At 42.0% G+C, this 21,822-nt stretch overlaps 2 protein-coding genes and 1 pseudogene across 6 annotated transcripts in view; all 3 read right to left on the bottom strand.

Annotated features, from left to right (window-relative positions):
• Positions 1-21,822, bottom strand: part of Ppm1l (protein phosphatase, Mg2+/Mn2+ dependent 1L) — a 351,730-nt gene that overhangs the window by 282,095 nt on the left and 47,813 nt on the right. The window contains exon 1 of one of the 4 annotated variants that reach the window (XM_087186954.1): positions 8,355-8,478. The exons of 1 other annotated variant lie outside the window; for it this stretch is intronic. The gene's annotated coding sequence lies outside the window, so the exon portion shown is untranslated. Of the gene's footprint in view, positions 1-5,567; positions 5,700-8,354; positions 8,479-21,822 lie in introns of those variants that run through there. 2 more of the 4 variants (XM_021253747.2, XM_087186953.1) reach the window with 2 other exon arrangements.
• Positions 997-5,557, bottom strand: LOC110347953 (uncharacterized). The gene is made up of 2 exons (XM_087186956.1): positions 1,872-5,557; positions 997-1,465 (listed from the first exon to the last, which is right to left on the bottom strand). Exon 1 carries the CDS (start codon positions 4,719-4,721, stop codon positions 3,849-3,851), a length of 873 nt encoding a protein of 290 aa, XP_087043082.1. The 5' UTR covers positions 4,722-5,557; the 3' UTR covers positions 997-1,465; positions 1,872-3,848.
• Positions 8,545-21,822, bottom strand: part of LOC147825312 (KATNB1-like protein 1 pseudogene) — a 31,001-nt pseudogene continuing 17,723 nt past the window's right edge. The window contains exon 1 of the transcript XR_015441132.1: positions 8,545-21,822. This exon is cut by the window's right edge and continues 17,723 nt beyond it. The product of XR_015441132.1 is annotated as a KATNB1-like protein 1 pseudogene (transcript).

Raw genomic sequence — 21,822 nt, 5'->3', positions numbered from 1 at the left:
CAGTCTCATGGAAATAACTTCTAATGATAAAATGTCAGGTGTTATATTAAGAGGGAATAAGGGCATTTATTCCTTGAAAGAGTGTGCAATAAGCAACAATGTTTTAACCTTTAATATGCTAGTGAGTACACAGGACTTCCAAAAGGCAGCTCTAACATGCAGGCATTTCCAGACTTGACCAGTACAAAATTTACCACTGCACAAAATAATTTGGAAAAAGTTGTACATGGAGAATTCAGAAAAAGCAGAGAGCTCTTCCCCTGTAGTAGAAGAATTAGCTATAACCTCATGAAAGAAAATCTGAGCCACGTCCTGAAGAATGAATAAAATGTGACTATGTAGAAATAGGAAGAAAAGCAGAGAGGATGCTGAATATGGGCAAATCCCTTTCCTTTAGTTATGTATTTACTTCATTTAGGCTGAAGCTAGTCTATCCTCTCCTATGCTGCAGGTCCAGTCTAGTCTAGAGCAGCATCTATTGTTCAGATTCTATCCACACCCAGCTGCCTGATTAGGCATGAAGATACAGCTCTGCAGAAGAGGGGAAGGCAATGAGAAGAGATGCTAGGTAGGAGAGAGGCAGCTCTTGAAGATAGAATGTTCAACACCTTTAACATCTGTTTTTGTTGTTTTATTTTTCTTTTGGGGGGCTTGTGATTTGGTTATTGTTGTTGTTTATTGTTTTTGTCATGCTGGGGATTAAACCCAGAGCTTTATGCATGCAAGGCATTGCTCTACCACTGAGTTATATCCCCAGCTCCGTGAACTCCTTCCAATTTCCTTAATTTAATTTTCTTATGGTTAAAGCAAGTTAATATATCTTGCCATTGCCAAATGCAGATTTTAAAAGATAAAACTCACCAAAATAAAAAAATCCTCACTTTTCTATGTATCTATAAACAAAGTTTCTAAATGTAAGACCGAGGGCCTTACCAAATGCTCCAAGGAGCTGACTGCAGCGAAGAACACCCGGGAAGGAACACACTGGACAAGATGGAAAGTAAAACAGACCTTTATTAGTCTGGCCAGACGGCACTCCCAAAGCCAAGTAGCTTAGAGAGGCAACTGGCTCAGAGTCCAAAGCTGTTTTTATAGGGGGTCTCAGGGGAAGTTGGCAAGCAGAAATACAAAAGTGGAGGAGAGAGATAAAACAGACCTTTTACAGAATGTCCTTAAGATAACATATTCAGATATGGAGTTGGGCAAGCATGACGGAACACTACGCACACAACAGACCTTCCTGGCACAACAACAAGCACATCCCTGGAACTTGATGTCTACCTGGTGATCCGTAACAGAAGCAGAAAGTTAGGGCCCTATTACAAAGATGGAGTAACTGTTGTTCAGTCTCACATTCCCCACTGATTTTTTCCGTAGCTGTGCAATCTTATACAGCATTATCTTGGTATTCTTGTCTCCATCTTTGTTCTTCCTCATCTAGCTCACTTAAAGGATGATATTTGGCCTGTTGATTTAAAATCATTAGGTGAACAGATTCTATCTGGCCCCTTACATAGGCCATAAGCTTATTAATAATGCATGGGCCAAAAGTCAAAGCTAGTAACAAGATTAACAGGGGTCCAGCAAGGGCAGAAACAAGGGAGACCAGTTAAACATTGACTGGAACCATCCCTCCTGTTTTATCAATCTATTATAATTTTTTTGTAGATGTTTATTTATAGTGGCCAGAGTTTCTCTTATTATTTCAGATTTGTTAGCATAATAGTAACATTGTTCTCCTAGGGGTGTACATAGCCCTCCCTCTTTTATAAATCCAAGGTCAAGTCCTTGGCAGTTTTGAAGGACCATCTCAGCCAGAGAATCAACTTGTTTTTCCAAATGAGACACTGACTCAGTAAGTCTATTTTTACCTGTTGGGCAAGGGTCTTGAAATTAGAGTCTTGCAGTCCTATTGCAGTCATGCCCAGAGCCGCTGATCTTGTAATGCCTGTTGTAGTTAACACAGGAATCAATTTGGGTGGCGCTTCTCTTGGGTGTGTGTTCTCTTAGTTAGGTATTCCCAACCCTGGTCTTTTTCATATATAGTGACTTGGGGTAAAATGTGGACCATTACACATACCTCAAGTTCCTGATTGAGGATTGTCATGGATTGACAACCTCACTTGTTTCCAATCACACTCATTCTGGTCAGCTTCTGAGAAGGTGCCGTTTACTGTCAACCCTACATAATACGGGGGATGTGGACTCAAACAGAGCCAACACCCTTGAGTAAGATTGGAGCTAGACTCATTTAACAGTGTGTACATGGCATCCAGGGTTTTGCCTTTTCTTTTTCTTGGGGGCCGGAGACCCTATAAATGTTGTCTACCAGTTTAGGCGGTACTATTACTGGGCTACGCTGGATGAGGAGGTCAGTCATAGGGTCCTTTCCACCCACATAGCGTGTTACCGTCCAGGATTTTTCTTTTTTTCAATCCTTATATGGATTTTGTCATTGTTTTAAGGTTAGCTTGATGGGATTACATTTTTCTTTGGAGCATGAACCACTTGGTATTTGTTGTTCCAAGGCCAAATACACATCATCGTTTTTTCATGGGGCAATAGATTTGTAACCCCAATGATGACAATGGTTTTCTGGTCCCCCATTGCACCTTTTATTTTTCCCTACGGGGCAGGCATAAATATCTATATCTTGGAGGGGTTTTTTCAACTTATCATCTATTCCACACCTCCCTCTGTGTCCCCCTTTACCCATCTTTCCAGATGAAACTTTACCCTTTGATCCAGCCCCTCCACCACTAATGATTGGAAGCCCCAGAGAACACAGGTCTATAATAAAATAGGGCTGTCTATCAGTAGTAATGGTGGCAATGTGAGCTCCCATTAAGGCATTTTTCAAGGACCAAGTCCAGTTCTGGGGAGTGTGGCTGGACAACACCAGCTGGCATCCAGATCCCCCTTCCATTGGGGCTGGTAAGAACAGTAGCCCCAAGAACCCCCATATTGTCCAAACTAGTCTTTGATCAATCTTATCTTGAGGAGGTCCTTTGTGTTCCGATTGATCTGCCATGTTGATGTTGCTTCCTCCGGGGGGGGCTGCCTTTAAATGGCTGTGGTGGATCCAGGCAGAGTGTCTAGCTACCTTCACTGCTGAGGGAGTCACCAGGATGATGGGAAATGGTCCCTTCCAGAGGGGTTCAAGGGTCTTGGAGTCAAACCTATGAATGAAAACCAAATCCCCCAGCTTATAGGGTAAGGGTTGTAAAGGTTTTTCACTGGGAACAGGCATAGTTTTTTTCAGCTTATCATGTAGCTCTGATTGAAGCTGATGAACTGCTTTTAGGGACTTAAGGAGTTGGAGGTGGGAAAGTCTTTCCTTCAACTCCAAATCAACCAGAGCGATGATAGGGGGAGATCGCCCATAAATGATCTGGAAGGGTGACAGATTTAGGGGCAGCTTAGGGGAACACCAGGTACGAAGGAGGGCAAAGGGGAGAACTTCTACCTAACCTTGTTCAGTCTCCAGGCATAATTTAGTTAGAACCTCTTTTAAGGTTTGATTTGTTTTTTCTATTTGTCCTGAACTCTGAGGCCTATAAGCACAATGCAAATTTTATTTTATCCCTAAAGACTTACTGATGAATCGAGATAATTTAGCTGTAAAGGCTAGGCCATTGTCAGACCCCAGAACTAAGGGCAAGCCAAAACGAGGAATTATTTCTGTCAAGAGCCTTTTGACGGTTACCTCGGCTGTCTCTCTCTTAATAGGAAAGGCTTTTATCTATCCTGAAAAAGTATCTACAAAGACTAATAAGTACTTGTACCCATACATGTCGGGTTTTATTTTAGTAAAATCCAATTCCCAATGTTCTCCAGGAGTTAATCCTCTATATCGGACCCCTGGGGGTACGGTCATCCAGTTTGTGTTTACCTTGATACAGGCGGGGCATCATCTCACTAGGTCTTGGGCCTTTTGTGCCATTCCCTTGCTGATGAAATGGGGTCACAGAGTGGCCATCATTTTTTTTCTTGCCAAGGTGGGTGGACCCATGTAGTTCTTGTAGCAGTGTGTCTCCTACAGCATCTGGGAGCACCACTTTTTCATACTCAATCGTCCACCATCCATGTTTACCTTGGGTCCACCGTTTTTTGGTCATTTTCACCATTTTTTTATCTGTGTACTCTGGTTTCTCTAGCAGCACTGCTGTGGGGAGCAGAACCATCTGTTTCCCCACTGATTTTTGGGCAGCCTGTTTTGCTGCCAGATCAGCTGTATTATTACCAATCACCTCAGGGCTAGCCCCCTTTTGATGTCCATGAACATGGATGATAGCAACCTCTCGTGGCAGCCAAATAGCTTGTAACAATGTCAATATCTCAGTTTTATTTTTAATTGTCTTTCCTTCAGATGTCAGTAGCCCTCGGTTTTGATAAATCTCCCCGTGCACATGGGCAGTGGCAAAGGCATAATGGCTGTCTGTGAAAATATTTATTTTTTTACCTTTACCTAGTTCTAGAGCCTTGGTCAGAGCAATCAACTCAGCCTTTTGTGCTGACGTCCCTTGGGGCAGCCCTTGCTCCCATTCCACCTGTTGGTCCTGGTTGACCACCGCTGCCCCAGCACATCGTACTCCATCATGCATGAAGCTGCACCCATCAGTATAGAATGTGACCTCCACCTGGGGGAGGGCCTGGTCCATTAAATCCGGACACCCTCCCCATAAATTTTCAAGAGTCTCAAGGCAATCATGGATGGGCATCTGTTCGTCAGACTCTGGGAGTAAGGTAGCTGGGTTGAGGCTAGCGGTGGTGGCAAAGTTGATGTGCAGCTGCTCCAATAGGAGTCCTTGGTATTGTAACAATCTGGCATTAGATAGCCACTTGCTAGGGGAGCTGTTTAATAAGGGCTCAATGGCATGGGGAGTGACTAAAGTCAAATCCTGTCCGAATGTCAGTTTGTCAGCCTCTCAGGTTAGAGCAGCTGCTGCTGCTACAACCCTCAGACAGGTGGGCCACCCTCAAGCCACTGAGTCTAGCCTTTATGAGAGGTATGCCACCGGCCATTTCCATGGTCCCAAAGGCTGAGTTATCACTCCCTTAGCTACCCCGTTCTTCTCTGCTATACACAGAGTGAAGGGCTTGGTTATCTCTGGCAATGCCAGGGTTGGTGCTGAAGCAAAAGTAGTTTTAAGCAGTTGGAATGCCTGTTGGCAAGCCTCAGTCCATTCGAGGGGTATATCTCCCCCCACGGTGGCTTTGTGCAGGGGTTTGGCAATTTCAGCAAAACCTGGGATCCAAATTCTGCAATACCTGATTGCCCCTAGGAATTTATGTACCTGTTTTTTTGAGCTTGGTTCTGGAATCTGGAGAATTGTTGATACCCATGATTCTGCCAGCCTCCTCTTTCCTTCCTCAAGAATATAGCCCAAATAGATTACCTTGGTCTGGCAAAGCTGAGCTTTTTTCCAAGACACCCAATATCCCAGGTCTTGGAGAACTTCCAGGAGGCCCTTGGTGGCCACAAGACATTCTTCATTGGTTGAAGTTGCCACTAGGAGGTCATCTACATATTGAAGAATAGTTGCTTGGGAAAAAACTCTCCTTACCTCTCTTAAATCTTTGTTGAGGGCTTCCCCAGAGTGGGAGAGTTCTCTGAATCCCTGTGGCAGCCGGGTCCATGTCAGCTGTCTGGTAGTCCCAGTGTCTGGGTCAGTCCACTCGAAGGCAGAGAGGGGTTGGCTCACTGGTGCCAGAGGTATGAGGAAAAATGTATCTTTGAGGTCTAGTACTGAATACCACACATGGGCAGGAGGGATGATACTCAGCAGAGTATAGGGGTTTGGTACTGTTGGGTGGATGGTCTCCACCCGGCTGTTCACCTCCCACAAATCCTGTACCAGTCTAAAGTCTGAGGTGCCAGGCTTCCTCACAGGAAGCAGGGGAGTATTCCAGGCTGACTGGCAAGGGACCAAGATGACGGCCTCTTGGAGTCAGTGGATGTGCTTAGAGATTCCCATCTTGGCCTCCAGCCAGAGGGGGTACTGTTGCACATGGATGGGGGCAGCAGAGGCCAGCAACTGGACCACCACCAAGGCATGGTGGTTGGCCAGCCCAGGTGGATTGGTTTCAGCCCATACCCTGGCAAACTTTTTCTGAAGGTAGTCCCATTTTTTTTCAGGGGGCTCTGTGCCCTCCTTTAGCAATCTAAATTCATCTTCTAGGGGAACCATCACCATAATGGTGGAGGGTGGCTTAAGCTTGAAGGTCCCTCTTTCAGGCTCAAAGGAAATAATAGCCCCCAACTTTCATAGCAAGTTTCTTCCCAGCAGTGGGTACAAGGACTCAGGGATAACTAAGAAGGAATGGGAGACGGTGTCTTTTCCTAGATTCACAGTCTGTCTAGTGGTCCAAGGGTAGGAGGCCACTTTCCCAGTGGCTCTAGTAATGGAGGTTTTTGAGGAAGTGAGGGGTCCAAGGGGGGGTCTTTAAGACAGAGTGGGCTGTACCAGTGTCCACAAGGAACTGAACATCTGTTCCCCCTATCTCCAAAGCCACCATAGGCTCACTAGGCTTAAGTGGTCAGGAGCCTTGGCCCCGTCAATCTTTTTTATCTACTAAGAGGATTTCACCTTTTTCCTTTTGGGTCTCCTTTTTTCTTTTTTTTTTAGCTTTTTACAGTCCTTCTTAAAATGATCCTTTTCCTTACAATAAGCACATTGATCTTTCTCTAATAGGGGTCAAATCCTTCCCTTGCTCCCTTTCTTATTTTTGAGTCTTTTTTTCTGGACAAATCCTCCATCAGCCAAGGCGGCTATGGTCACTTTTCCCAGCCTCTTGGCCATCCTCTCTTTTGGGGGATCTCTATTGTTAAATGCCTTCATGGCTACACTCATCAACTTTTCTCTATTTTCTCCCTCAAATCCTTCTAGTCTTTGTAGCTTCTTTTTAATGTCTGGGGCCAACTGGGTAACAAATGTCAAATTTATTGCCTGCCAATTTGCAGGGGCATCTGGATCAATTGGAGTATATGTACAGTATGTTTCCAACAGACGCTCCAAAAAGGCAGAAGGGGATTCCTCTGGTCCTTGAAGGACCTCGCTTACCTTGCTCAAATTGGTAGGCTTCCGAGCGGCTCCCCTCAGGCCGGCCAGGAGATGCTGACGATAGTTCTGGAGAGCTTCTCTCCTGCCTGAGGTATTAGTTTGCCAGCGGGGTCAGGTGGATGGGAGCTGTGCTTCCAGATGGGCTCACTGTTGGTCATCTAGGGGGCCTTCTGGTCCACCTATTACCAACCTCACAGCTTGTCCCTGGATCCTTTCCCTCTCCTCTGAGGTAAAAAGGGCCTGGAGTTGTTGGCAATCATCCCAAGTAGGATCATGGGTATGGAAGATAGACTCTAGGAAAGATATTAGGGCTTGGGGCTTCTCTGAGAAGGGAGAATTTTGATGTTTTCAATTATATAAGTCACTGGTAGTGAAAGGGATATAAACATAGTGACCTTGTTCTGTCTCCCGAAGGGGCAAGAGGGGGCCAAACTAATTTCCCCAGTGAGGACCTCGCAAGGCCCATACACACCCCCAGCTCGTGTGTGGAGGGGAGAAGTCACAGAGTCTGGGGACTGAGGCCCCTCAGGGAGAGGAGGATAAAGAGGAGTAGGAGCCGAAGGTTGAACAGACAGAGGGAGGGAAGGATTGCAGAGTCTAGAGTGGGAGCCATCTGAGGGGGTGGAGGATTCCATATAGGGCGGAGGCCCTCCTAAGGGATCCAGGGAGTCAGGTTCCTTCGAGAGAACCAGCTTAGGAGCCCGGGGCTTAAGTTCCCGGGGCCCTTTTGGGGCAGTGACTAAAATGCGAGTGTCTGTTCAGAGGGAACAGCGCTGCAGCCAAGCTGGAGGTTTCTCACAAGCCTGAACCCAGATGTCTATGTAGGGAAATTGGTCTGGGTGGCCACGGCAACCAGTGACTTTGCCCCAAACTGCCTGGCAAACACTGGGGTCAAAAGTCCCTTCGGCTGGCCATCCCACCCTGAAAGCTGGCTATTCCAGTTGGCACAGGGAGCAGAGTTTTCCGCGAGAAAATTTCACCCTGTATTCATCTTTTTGTTTTGGAGAAAAAGCCAATTTAAAATTAGTGAGAAAGCAGTCAAGCGGAGTGGACCCGGTAGAACAGGTTCCTCCCATTACTCTGCTCCTGATGAAGATTGGAAAGAAAAAAATGTAAAATCAAACATACGACAGACACAACATTAACATACAAAAGACAAGACCAACGGGCGCCATGACAAACTGAAACTAAATCTTCCCTTGCTCCTCGTCAGGAACCTCGGGGTCAGGGGAGGCTTCCCGGCTCGTCAGCCACCTCACTCCTGACGGTTGCAACCAGCCAAAAGCTTACCTCCGGAGGTTTTCTGAGGTCTGTGCCTGAGAGTCTCCTGCTGGATCCCACCACGGAGTGTCGGCTGAACCAGGGGTTCCTACCCAGGGATCTCGCTGGGGCCTCCAGACTGTAAGACCGAGGGCCTTACCAAATGCTCTGAGGAGCTGACTGCAGCGAAGAACACCCAGGAAGGAACACACCGGACAAGTTGCAAAGTAAAACAGACCTTTATTAGTCTAGCCAGACGGCACTCTCAAAGCAAAGTAGCTTAGAGAGGCAACTGGCTCAGAGTCCGAGGCTGTTTTCATAGGGGGTTGTAGGGGAAGTTGGCAAGCAGAAATACAAAAGCAGAGGAGAGAGATAAAACAGACCTTTTACAGATTGTCCTTAAGATAACATATTCAGATATGGAGTTGGGCAAGCATGACGGAACACTACGCACACAACAGACCTTCCTGGCACAACAACAAGCACATCCCTGGAACTTGATGTCTACCTGGTGATCCATAACAGAAGCAGACAAGTTGGGGCCCTATTACAAAATGGAGTAACTGTTGTTTAGTCTCACACTAAAATGTGTAAACCATACTACCACCCTAGTTTACTTGTTTCAGATACAGAGATCTATAAAGTTGTCAAAAATTATTGTCTTTCATAGTGAAGTAGATGTACAGTATTTACAAATTGTTACACTGAATCAAACTCTGTTCCTTCACTTCTGAATCTCTGAGGCATTATTATTATTTGACTTGAATGCATAATATAAAGATAAATCAATAGGGTAAATTTGTTGTAGAAATGTAAGAGGATAGATAGTATTATTTGTTGTGTTCATAGAACTAGGATAAATTTTATTTTATTTACTTGATTATAAAAGTAATTTGTGTTAATTTTTTAAAACTTGGAGACAAGGGCTGGGGGCTCAGTGGTTCTGCTGCCTGCTTCACAAGCGCAAGGACCCAAGTTCGATCCCTGGTACCAAAAAAACCACAAAACTTGGAGACAGGAGCAGTAGCACATGCCTATAATTCTGGCACTTAAGAGCCTGAGCCAATGCCAACGTCAGGTATAAGACCCTGTCATAAAAAAAAGGAAGGGGGGGAGGGAGAGGAGGAGCAGAAGGAGGAGGAAGAAGGGAAAGGAAGGGAAGGGAAGGGAAGGGAAAAGGAAAGGAGCAAGCAACCAAGCAGGCAAGTAGGTGGGCAAACAGACCGGGGGTCATGGTGCACACCTGTAATCTCAGCACTCAGGAGGCAGAGGTAGGAAGACTGCCATGAAATTGAGGCCAGCCTGGGCTACATATTGAGTTTAATCAAGGCCAAGGCTAGCCTGAACTATATATCAAGACTTGTCTCAAAAAACAAAACAAGAGGCTAGGGATTTAGCTCAGTGGCTCCGCTGCCTGCCTTGCAAGCACAAGGTCCTGAGTTCAATCCCTGGTAAAAAATAAACAAAAAACCAACTCAAAAAATGTAAAAAATTCAAAGAGGAAAATTAAAACTATCAAGAGATAACTGCTATCAAATTACTTAAAGTTGAAAGTCTGTTAGCTGTTATGGGAAGATTTGAAAAAAAATTTCTTAAACTGCAGTAAAATACAATAACAAAATCATTTTAAGCACTTCTACATGTTCAGTGGCATTAAGTACATAAAATAGGAATCTGACTTACAGAAAATTCCAGTTTATCAAGTCAGTTCTGAAAAAAATCGCTATGTTGCCTTTAAGCAACAACAACAACAAAAACCCTGCTTATTAATAAATATTACTCAGGGGGCAAAAAGAATATCCTTATAGAATATTTAAGTAACATTAATAAAGACATTCTGACCTAGAAGGAAAAATACTACAGAAGTAAAATGCATGTATAAAATGGCAGGGATTCTCTCAAATTCAAGTTTCTTCATTTCCTGCTAAATGCAGCCATGTGCTTGGGTTGCACTTGCTATCTGTAATCACAGTGTTAGAAACCCTGGTCAGCAAGCCCAATCCTTCATCTCACACACTAAACACTTCCTCTAATGTCAGACTTGCCAAGCAGTACTATCCTTCCATAGAAAGGGAGAACAGTTTGATTTTTGCATATCTTCTCTTGGTTAAAACCTCTCACAATCTCATACATTGAATGCAGGGCTCCAAAGGAATAATCCTATCATATTTGCTTGAAAAAGTCAAGAAAGGCATAACTACACAGATGTTCCCAGCCACAGTGATATCAAAATAGCAAGCACAAAGAAGACTTTTCCTAAAATCACATCAACTTCAGCTGCCATTGAAAAGTACCCAGATGTTCTCAGCCAAGAATGCAATACTCCTAGTATAAAGCAAAAATATTTTTCATTTCATATTATGAAGAAAGAAAAAAGAGAACAGCAGTTTAAGTCCCTTGCCTAAAGTTACTTAGAAATCACAGTGACAATCTAGGAAAGGAACAGTTTAACAAGGATCTAATTCAGTTGGGCAGAGTGTCACGTGCTTGTAGTCCCAGCTGCTTGAGAGGTTGAGGAAGAAGACTGCTTGAGCCCAGGGAGCTCAAGGCCCGCCTGAGTGCCATAGTTAAACTTTATTCTAAAAACAAAAAAGGATAAAATTCATTTTGACCTAATTAAGGCACATGTTGTCCTTAAGAAAGAAAGGGGGAAAGAGAGAAGAGATTAAAAATAGTTCTCAGTAGCAAATCACTACGAAAGGCCCATTCACACATATTCAGGTTCGGTGCATAGGTGCAAAGACATGAACATCTTCAGGCAGCTGAAGGACACAGGATATTGGGTGAGCTGAGCGAAAAGTGCCCTCTTCAAGGTCTGAAAGAGAGGCCATGTTTGGAGAAACATTAGCAATAGCAGTCTAGAAGGAATCTGCTTTGGGACTGAAGTGATCAGATGATAGATATTCAGTGCCACAACATGTGTCTCTCAAGTCCTAGGGGTTCACAACGGCTTTCTTTCCCCTTTGCCCATTTGTTACTATCTTTTCACAGTGACTCAGGGGCTATCATTTGCTATGACCCTACTACTGTAAGTGCAAAGCACTGTCTCACAACAACCCAGAGGAAACTGAGGCTAAGAAGACTTAAGTCAGTTTCCTGAGGTTCTCCAGGTAGAAAGTCACAGAGCCAGGATTCAGAATCAGATCTCCGCTCAGCTCTGAAACCCACACCTTTTTCACTCTTCTCTTTGCTAACCTCATAGAAAGCACAATTTAAATGTTCCACTTAAGTTCATAGAAAAAAATATCTCATTCATGACATATTAAAACAGGAACTGCCAAACTTTTTCAGTAAAGGATCAGATAGTGAATATTTTGGACTTTTCAAGCCACAGAGGTTTCCTATTCATTGTAAAAACCATTCTTAGCTTGTGAGGCTGAACCAAAATTGGCCACAGGGTATAGTATTAAGAGAACACAGTCCAACTAAGGTTCAATGGTTCTGATTTCATGAGAAATATACTGCTGATTCAATATCTTAATTTACTACAGTGCTTTTCAAGATTGGGAGAAAAGAGGAAAATGAAAGAGAATGGTAATTCTGTCTAGTCATTTTAAATGCATTCCATTATTAAGTAAAGGGTAAGGAACTATGCTCCCTGTCTCAGAACCCTGCATTAGAGTCATTTAGAAGCTATCAGGCATTTATTTCATTTACTTCCCTTATTTCCATTCTTCCATATTCCAACTTAGGCATTAATCTGTCACTGAAAATCAATGCTTTCTGCAATCTAATTAAACTATTTCAGAGGGCTACAACATAATGAACAGAAACATGGGGAGATTTAAGCTGATCAGAGTCTTTCAATATGATCAAAGGCTTCTGAGGTTCTATTATTTGAAATTATAGAAAATATTTTCCATTTACTTTACAACATTTGTAAAACAGGGTTTGGAACACTCCCTGAAATTTGCAATAATCATCAAGTCCACCTAACATATGCTACAAACTGGATCCAGTTCATCAGCACTAGAATACACTAGTGAGATGTATTTTAAATGACATTCAGAGTTTGCTCTGTGAGGTAAAATAAGCTACAACTTATGATCCCCTACATATTTTCTCTTTATATGCTGAACTTGCATCCAGGATTTGCTCATGAGCCAGCCACAAACAAATGCTTGCCATGTGCCCTGTCAGTTGTCTGGCTGACTTCTGCCTTGTCTACGCAATATAACTTTGTTGTCAAGTCCAAGTGTCTCTGGTTAAAATACTTCCAACTCTGCTGATTCATGCCCAGGGGCTTGGCAGCTACAGAGTTGAAAAGGAAGATGGTCACTGGGGACCAATTTACAGCAACAAATATTATTTTCATTGCTTAGCTAAACAAAGTAGAAACCAGAAGACTCCAGATTCCAAAGACCAACAGCTTATTTCACAAGGCTACATGCAGAACCCATGGCCCATGTAGATAAATACCTACAGATTGATTTTAATCACAGGAACAGCTAGAAATTGGGGCAGGGGTAAGAACAATAAAAACACCTGGGTTTTGCCTTCGGTTTTGCCTTTTCTGTCCAATTTTATAATCCCCACTTAAGAAAATCCTAGACAGTTAAAAAAAGAAAGAAAAAAAAAAAGATTTGGCCCAAGACCTACTAACACACATTAAAGACTTTGAGAAGTGACCAACTGCAAAAGCCAATTACAGAGGTGTACAAAGGGGAAGGCAACTGTCATCAAGATGCAAGAAACATCTAAGGGCATGAAAATATGCTGAAGATTTTAAATATAATATATCATGTAATTATTTTAAACTTGTAAGACAGGAAATAGCACACCCATTTTATAGAGGAAGAACTAAGGCTTAAAGAGAAACTTACCCCAAATCACACAAGTATTAAGTGGCAGCATTTTAATTTGGCCTGTTTCTAATCAAATATTACCTTTTCATTCCATGAGGTTCCAAATAAAAATGTACCAAAGTACAGCAGAGAGTAGGCAACATTCAGGAGTAAGCTTGGCAGGTGATACTGATAAGCAGAAGCACTCTATATAGACCAGATCAATCTGGTCTAGGCTCAGACCAGAACTCTACCATCCCATGGGAGAGATAGCAAAAGTAAGCCAGGACACAGGTGCCATCATGGCTAGAGATGTCTTAATTGGCTCTAAGGATCTTCAAAAAGTCAGCTCCCAAGGCCAAAGACTCTCCATGAGCTGCTAGGAACCAGAACACAAAGTAGGGAGGGATAGAGCTGAGACTCATTTAGCCACATGGGAGTACAGGATATCACCTGTCCAAAAAGAGGCTATATGGGCCAGGGATTTAGCTCAGTGGTTCCGCCACCTGGCCACAAGCGCAAGGACCTGAGTTCAATCCCCAGTACCAAAAAAAAAAAAAGAGGCTGTACTCCGCTGACTAAGCGGTTGAAGCTGTTTAAATAATATTTGTCTTGGCTTCCAGATTGGCTTGGGAACTAAAGTTTAGCCAGTCTGCAGGTGAGAAACTCAATGTTAGGAAGGAAAGGGAGTAGAGACAGGAGTTAGGGACTAAAAATATATATTTTACTTCAGGGCCATGACAAATACAATCAACTTTTTTTTTCTGGTTTCCTGAGACAAGGTCTCACTAGTTCAGACTGGCTTTGAACTCACTATATAGCTCAGGCTGGCCTCAAACTTATGGTTATCCTCTTGGCTCTCAGCCTGCTGAGTGCTGGAATTACAGGCACATGCCATCATGCCAGACTTACAATCAACTTTCCTTTCCATGTTTTCATCTGCCAAACCAAAATCATGGCAATGTTCATGACCTGCAGAGAAGGTCAAATCTTCACAATCAAAAGAACAGAGGGAATTGGGATAAAAACCTAAGGGGGAAAATTTTTGCCAGAATTAGATCAGAACTTTATATTTCCAAACAGCAGCCTCTGGCTGGCAGAGCTGAGCCTCAGGAGCAGAAAAATTCTGGGAAAAGCACTAGTGCCAAGCATCCTGACATTACCAACTGGCATCCTTCCCTTCTCTTCCTGCCAGCACTTTCACCCTTCCATGGGCGACTGCCACAGATGATCAGGTCATCTGATCAAATATACTAGGCTAATTCCATGATCATGTGAGGGGGAAAGGAAGGCAGCTGGCAGCAGAGGCAGTGAACAGAAAAGCAGGTGTCAAAGAAGTTAGAATGGTCGGCCCACTGGCAACCTTTCTCTTCCCTCCAGAAAGGGATGGCTCTACAAATATGGGGAAAGAGGAACACGAATTCAAACTTCAACCCCTGATTCACTAGACTGTGAAGAGAGATCCAGCTGAGTGCACTAGGCTGGCTGATTAATCAGTTCTTTTCTCCACTCTCTGATGGAAGCCACTATCAAGAGGCACATAATTACACCCCAGGTATCCTCAGGTGTCTGAAGGTGACAGCCAGCCCTGTCAGAGCTCCAGGTCTGGCCCTTCTGGACTAACTGCTTTAGCCTTCAAAGTGGTGTCAAGTGACACCACTGTTCAAAGCCTGGTTATAAGCTAGCTGCAGTCAAGGGCCACTAACACAATCCTACCATGTGAAAGAGATTTTTCCAACTGGCCTGGAGCTTAGTATACCCCATCTTGCTACAAGAAGACTCCTCGTAAGAGAGTTGAAATAAACAGAAGCCGGACCAGCTTACCCACACGGATGGAGAGGACCTTGGCCACGGGGAGCCCCGCTCCGTCCAGCCAGCACCCAGCCCCCCAGCAACCAGCGGGAGGATGGTGAGGACCTTGGACGCATGGAGCCCTACTGAATCTCGCACTCGCCCTGCTCCCCAGCGACCAGCTTAGCCACACTAACTGAGAGGGCCTAGGCCACGTGGAGCCATACTGTCCAACCCATCCCCCGCCCCACAGCAACCAGCTTAGTCTCGAGGGAGCCTGCAGTTTCCCCTCCGGCCTCCTGGCTGTGTCGCTACATGGTTCCACACTAGAGAGGCACAGGGAGTCAGAAAGGCCATTATCCTGAGCTCCAGAAGATAGAGCAGAAGTGAACAACAGAAGGAGGGCCTCTCTCAGGCTCCTTGATGAAAACTGAAGCCCATTGGAAAAGTGAAGAGAATCTCTGCAATAAAGGCACATCACACCACCATACTTGGTGAGTTCAGGGATCATCGCCTCCCATCAGAACCTGGACTATTTTCAGGGGAAGGGCAGCTGGAACATGCAGTAGAACCTTGCAGAGTTCAATCCTGAAGGAGGACAAGGAGCTCAACTTGGGACTTACAGCCAGAAATCTGCCTGAATCTCACAGGTCTGTGACTGGCTTGCTGAGACTCATTGATTTATATCTGCACACTGCTGCCCACGTTGTTTATTGTGACAGCAGAGACATGCCCTGAAGGAGACCCTTAGTTTTTATCTTTTATTTGTTATTTTCAAAATCATGACTATTTTTTGCTCTTATTTTTAATGTTTTTTCTTTTTCTACTCTTTTCAAATTTTTATTTTTCTCTTTTTTCTTTCTTTTCTCTTTTCATTCTTTCCCTCTCTCCTTTGCTCCCTTGCTGTCCCACATTGTTCTTCATCTCCCTTTGTGTTCCTGTTCTGGCCCTAATTTGTATTTCTTCTTTATTTTTCTTTTCTTTTTCCTTCTCTCGCCTGTGTCCTCTGGCCTCACTGCTAACCTTCCCCTATCCTTCTACCAACCTATCCCACCCTTCCCAACTCCTTCTAACTCCCAATCCCAAAGGGGAAATTTCCTATATTGAAGAGTTTATTCACTATAAATATATGTTGGGTTGGTCCTCAATTTTTATTTAATTCACACAGTTAAAGGTGATAGATTAATAACTACCACAAATTGTCATTTTCTCCGATGTACTTGATGCTATGGTGTTGCTGATTGTATCACTTGGGCTAAGGTGTTGTGATTGATCTAATCAGTTGTCCTTCCTGGTATAATGAAAATGAAATTGCCTCAGAGCCAATAGAGACTCAAAACCAAAAGACCAGCTATATCTGGAAGACACCTCTGAGAAGCAATCATTCCATAAGGGTTCTAAATAAAAGCAACAAAGATACAATAAGCAACTTCAAAGTATCAACCCAGGAATTAAACCAAGGACAGTACCAAAAACAAAAATGAGAAGACATTTCAGCAAGGCACAAACTCAGACTTCCACCCCACAGAGGCAAATTCTGTGGGAAACAAGGTGGAAAAGCCTGTTAAACAACCACCTGGACACCCTGAACTGATAGCACAGGAAGTAACAAAACAAATGAATGAGGCTCTAGAAAAATTCAAAGCAGAAATAATCTCCCAGATAACTAAAGAGTTGGTGAGCAGAGTGATAAACATGATTAGAGGCTCTAGAACAGAAACAGATAAAAAAAAATTAATGATCTCAAAAACATGCTGGAAGCCATGAATGTCCAGCATAAGAAAGAAATGGAAAGCATGATTGCCCAATATAAGAAAGAAATGGAATCCATGAAACAGATTCAAACAGATATTCAAGAGATTAAAAACTCCACTGAAAGTATGCACAGGAGATTAAGAGAATGTGAAGATAGAATATCAGATACAGAAGACAGGATTGTGGTTAAGGACCATGAAAACAGAGATTTCTTAAAAATAGTAAGGGACCACAAGAAATCAGTCCAGCACCTGCTAGATAATGCAAAAAAGAACAGACTTACAGGACTCCATGAAAAAGCAGGAGAAAGTACAACTGACATAAAAAACACTGTCCACAGAAGTAATAGTAGAAAACTTCCCAGACAGAGGTGGAGAATTGGACATACAGATAAGTGAGGCATATAGAACTCCAACTAGCCACAAAAAAAAAACTATACCTAGACATATAATAGTCAAGATTCCATAAACCCAACAGAAGAAGAAAATCCTACAAGCAGTTAGAGAAAAGAAACAAATCACCTGCAAAGAAAAGGCCATCAGAATCACAGCAGACTTCTCAACACAAACCCTCAAGTCAAGGAGAGCCTGGAGTGAAGTATTTCACACCCTAAAAGAAAATGACTTCCAACCTATACTGTTGTATCCTGAAAAATTATCTTTCAAAATCGATGGGGAAGTTAGACACTTCCACAACAAAGAACAACTGAGCAATTTCATGAACAACAAACCAGCACTCCAAACAATGCTAAACAATATCCTACAAAAAGACAATGAAAGTCACAACTCCATGAGGCCGAACAGGAGGAAGCCACTAGGCAAGGCAAGAAACTAAAGGGAAAGGGGGAAAAATAAAAAACAAAAGAGCCAACAACAGTAAAACATAATGACAAGGATAAGTCAATACCTATCAATTATAACCATCAATGTTAATGGCCTCAATTCACCAATCAAAAGAAACAGACTGGCAGAATGTGTTAAGAAGCAAAATACAACAACATGCTGCATGCAAGAAACACACCTAATTCACAAAGAAATTCACAGGCTGAAAGTAAAAGGATGGAAAACAGTTCTCCATGCCACAGGAAACCAAAAAAAAAGCAGGGGTAACAATCTTATTTGCAGACAAAGTAGATTTCAAACCAAAACTAGTTAAGAGAGACAAAGATGGTCACTACATCCTTGTGAAGGGAAAAATCCAAGAGGAAGAGATGACAATCCTAAATATATATGCACCAAATATGAATGCCCCCAACTATACAAAACAAATATTAATGGACATGAAAAACCAAATAAGCACTAATACAACTCAATACCCTACTATCACAAATACACAGATCATCTAGACAAAAAATCAACAACTGAACCAAGCGATTGAACAAATGGACTTAACAGATGTTAACAGAGTGTTCCAGCCCACAAAGTCAGAATATACATTCTTTTCAGCTACACATGGGTCATTCTCCAAAATAGACAACATGCTAGCTCATAGGACATGTTCAAGTACATGTAAAAGAAATGAAGTTACGCCTTGTATATTATCGACCATAGTGTAATAAAATTACAGATCAATAACATAAGAAATCACAAAACCCCCACAAGCATAAGGAAACTGAATAACACCCTCCGGAACAACCAATAGGTCACACAGGAAATTAAAGAAGAAACTGGACAGTTTCTACAAGTAAATGATAATGCCAGTACAGCATACAGAAATCTATGGGACACAATGAAAGCAGTTCTACGAAGGAAGTTAATAGCAGCGAATGCCCATATTAAGAAAACAGAGAGAACTGAAATAAATGACCTAATGTAGAACCTCAAGTGCCTAGAAAAAGTAGAGCATGACAAACCCAAAGCTCATACAACAGAGGAAATTATAAATATCAGAGCAGAAATCAATGCAATGAAGACTAAGAAAACAATAAAAAAAAAATGAAATGAAGACTTAGTTTTTCAAAAGAACAAATAAAATCGATAAACCTTTAGCCAACTTTATCAAAAAAAGGAAAGAAAAGCCTCAAATCCATGCAATTAAGAACAAAAAAGGGGAAGTCACAACAGATCCAGCAGAAATCCAGAGGATCATCAATACCTACTTTGAGAACGTGTACTCTAATGAAATGGAAAACATGGAAGAAAAGGACAGATTCCTAGATACACATGAATTCCCAAAGTTAAATGAAGAAGATATAGAAATTTTAAACACCCCAATTACAATGAGTGAAAATGACAATGTAATAAAAAATTTACCAACAAAGAAAAGCCCAGGTCCTGATGGCTTCACTGCTGAATTCCACAAGACATTTAAAGAACTATCGCCATTATTCTTTAAACTCAACAATGAAATTGAAAGGGAAGCAATATTTCCAAATTCATTCCTGGAAGCAAGTGTTACTTTGATTCCAAAACCAGGGAAACACCCAACCCAAAAAGAGAACTACAGGCCAATCTCCCTAATGAACATAGATGCAAAACTCCTCAAAAAGATACTGGCAAACAGAATACAGAGGGTCATCTAGAAGATCATACACCCTGACCAAGTCAGATTTGTCCCAGGGATGCAAGGATGGTTCAATATATGTAAATCAATAAATGTAATACACTATATTAACAGAGTCAAGGACAAAAACCATATGATCATCTCAATAGATGCAGAAAAAGCATTTAACAAAATCCAGCACCCATTCATGATAAAAACCCTATAGAAAATTGGAATAGAAGGCCTTTATCTCAACCTGATTAAGTCTATCTATGAAAAACCAACAGCCAACATCATACTAAATGGTCAAAAACCAATATCCTTCACACTAAAATCAGGAACAAGACAAGGATGTCCACTATCATCACTCCTGTTCAATACAGTTTTGGAAACATTAGCCACAGCAATTAGACAAGAGAAAGAAATAAAAGGAATAAAGATAGGAAATGAAGAAGTCAAATTGTCATTATTTGCAGATGACATGATACTCTATATAAAAGACCCCAAGAATTCCACCAAAAGTCTTCTAGACTTAATAACCAAATTCACTAAAGTAGCTGGATAGAAGGTCAACACAAAAAAATTTCCTCTACACAAACAACAGACACACTGAAAGAGAAATAGGGCAAACAATTCCTTTCACAATAGCATCCAAAAAACTGAAACACCTAGGAATCAACCTAAAGAAAAAAATCAAAGAAAACTATAGCACTCTAAAAAGAGAGATTGAAGGGAATATCAGGAAATGGAAAGACATCCCTTGCTCCTGGGTAGGAAGAATCAACATAGTGAAAATGGCCATACTTCCAAAACTGCTATAAAGACTCAATGCAATCCCAATTGAAATCCCAGCAGCATACTTCATACTTTGCCTTGAGAAAACAATGCAAAAATTCATTTGGAACAAGAAGAGACCTAGAATAGCAAAAGCAATTCTAGGCAACACAGACATGGTGGGGGGGTATCCCAACCCCCAACTTGAAACTATACTACAAAGCTACTGTGATAAAAACAGCATGATACTGCCAAAGAAACAGACCTGAAGACCAGTGAAACAGATTGCAAGATGTAGAAACAATCCCAGACACATTCAGCCACCTCATCTTTGACAACAGAGCCAAACACTCACTGGAGGAAAGATAGCCTTTTTTTTTTTTTTTTTTTTTTTGGTAACAGGGATCGAACTCAGGACCTTGTGCTTCTGAGGCAGGAGCTGGAACCACTGAGCTAAATCCCTGACAAGATAGCCTCTTTAATAAACAGTGCTGGAAAAATTGGGTTTCATCTTGCCACAGACTAAAGCTAGACCTTTATCTCTCACCATGCCCTAAATTAAAATCGAAATGGATTAAACATCTAAATATTAAAATAGAAACACTGAACCAGCTGGAACAGAGCTCAGGTAGAACTCTTGAAGGCATTGTGTAGGAAAAGATTTTATGAACAAAACCTCAATTGTCCGTGAACTAGCACAAACAATCAACAAGTAGGATCTCTTCTTATTAAAAAGCTTCTGCACAGCAAGAGAAACCACCAGCAGTGTGAAGAGACAAGCCACAATGTGGGAAAAAATCTTCACCTGCTGTTCCTCAGACAAAGGTCTACTATCTCGAATCTATAAAGAACTAAAAAAAAACCTCCCAAATTTAAAGACCTAATCCAAAAATGGGCACCTGAAATGAACAGACATTTCTCAGACAAAGAAGTAGAAATAGCAAATAAACATATGAAAAACTGTTCAACATCACTGGTCATTCGAGAGATGCAAATGAAAACAATACTGAGATTTCACCTCACCCCAGAAAGAATGGCTGTTACTATAAAATCAACCAATAACAAATGCTAGGGCTGTGAAGAAAGAGGAACCCTGCTCCACTGCTGGTGGGAGTGTAGATTGGTGCAACCACTGTAGAAGTCAGTATGGAGATACCTCAAAGAACTAGGACTGGAAGTCCCATTTGACCCAGCTATTCCCCTGCTGGGTATCTTCCCCAAAGAATTAAAAGAATCATACCACAGTGATATATGTGCACCCATGTTCATAGCAGCACAATTTGTAATAGCTAAAACTTGGAAGCAGCCCAATTGCCCATCAACTGGAGACTGGACAAAGAAAATCTGGTTTTTTTATAAAAAGGAGTACTACTCGAATGAGAAATTAGAGACATTTATAGCTAAATGGATGCACATTGAGGTGATACTCTTAAGTGAAATAATTAGGACACACGTGTAGATACCGAATTCTTTCTCTAGTGTGAGAAACTGAAAATGTAAATAAGGTCTAAAAGGTATAATAGATAATGTGAAATAGGAAGAAAAGGGGCAAAGGGAAAGGGGAAGTGGGAGGGGTAGGGGAAAAGAAAGAAGGAAATGGAATTAATATGAGAAAATGCAAAAATGGAAACAAAGTCTTTGTAAATAGGGAGGGATGGGGGGGTTGAAGGGAGGGCAAGTGAATGGGAAAAAAATAAGAACCAAGAGAGATTATGTAAAGGTGCAAATTTCATTATATTGTATACCAAAAAAAAGAAAATGATACATGGCTATATAACTATCAAAATTATAGACAGCTATTAATGTACTGCATATAACAACATTGCTTGTTAGCTGTCACCAATATAAAGCATGTAGAACTGGTTTGACTGTTGTAGGAGAAACTGATTACTTGAAGATATGTATCCCCCTTT

Source organism: Heterocephalus glaber, unplaced genomic scaffold (assembly GCF_053883595.1).
Source record: "Heterocephalus glaber isolate CG9 unplaced genomic scaffold, H.glaber_assembly_v1.0 deba00001504, whole genome shotgun sequence".
NCBI lineage: Eukaryota > Metazoa > Chordata > Mammalia > Rodentia > Bathyergidae > Heterocephalus > Heterocephalus glaber.
Note: the sequence above shows the minus strand (reverse complement) of the source record. Positions and strands in the feature narration are given on the sequence as shown.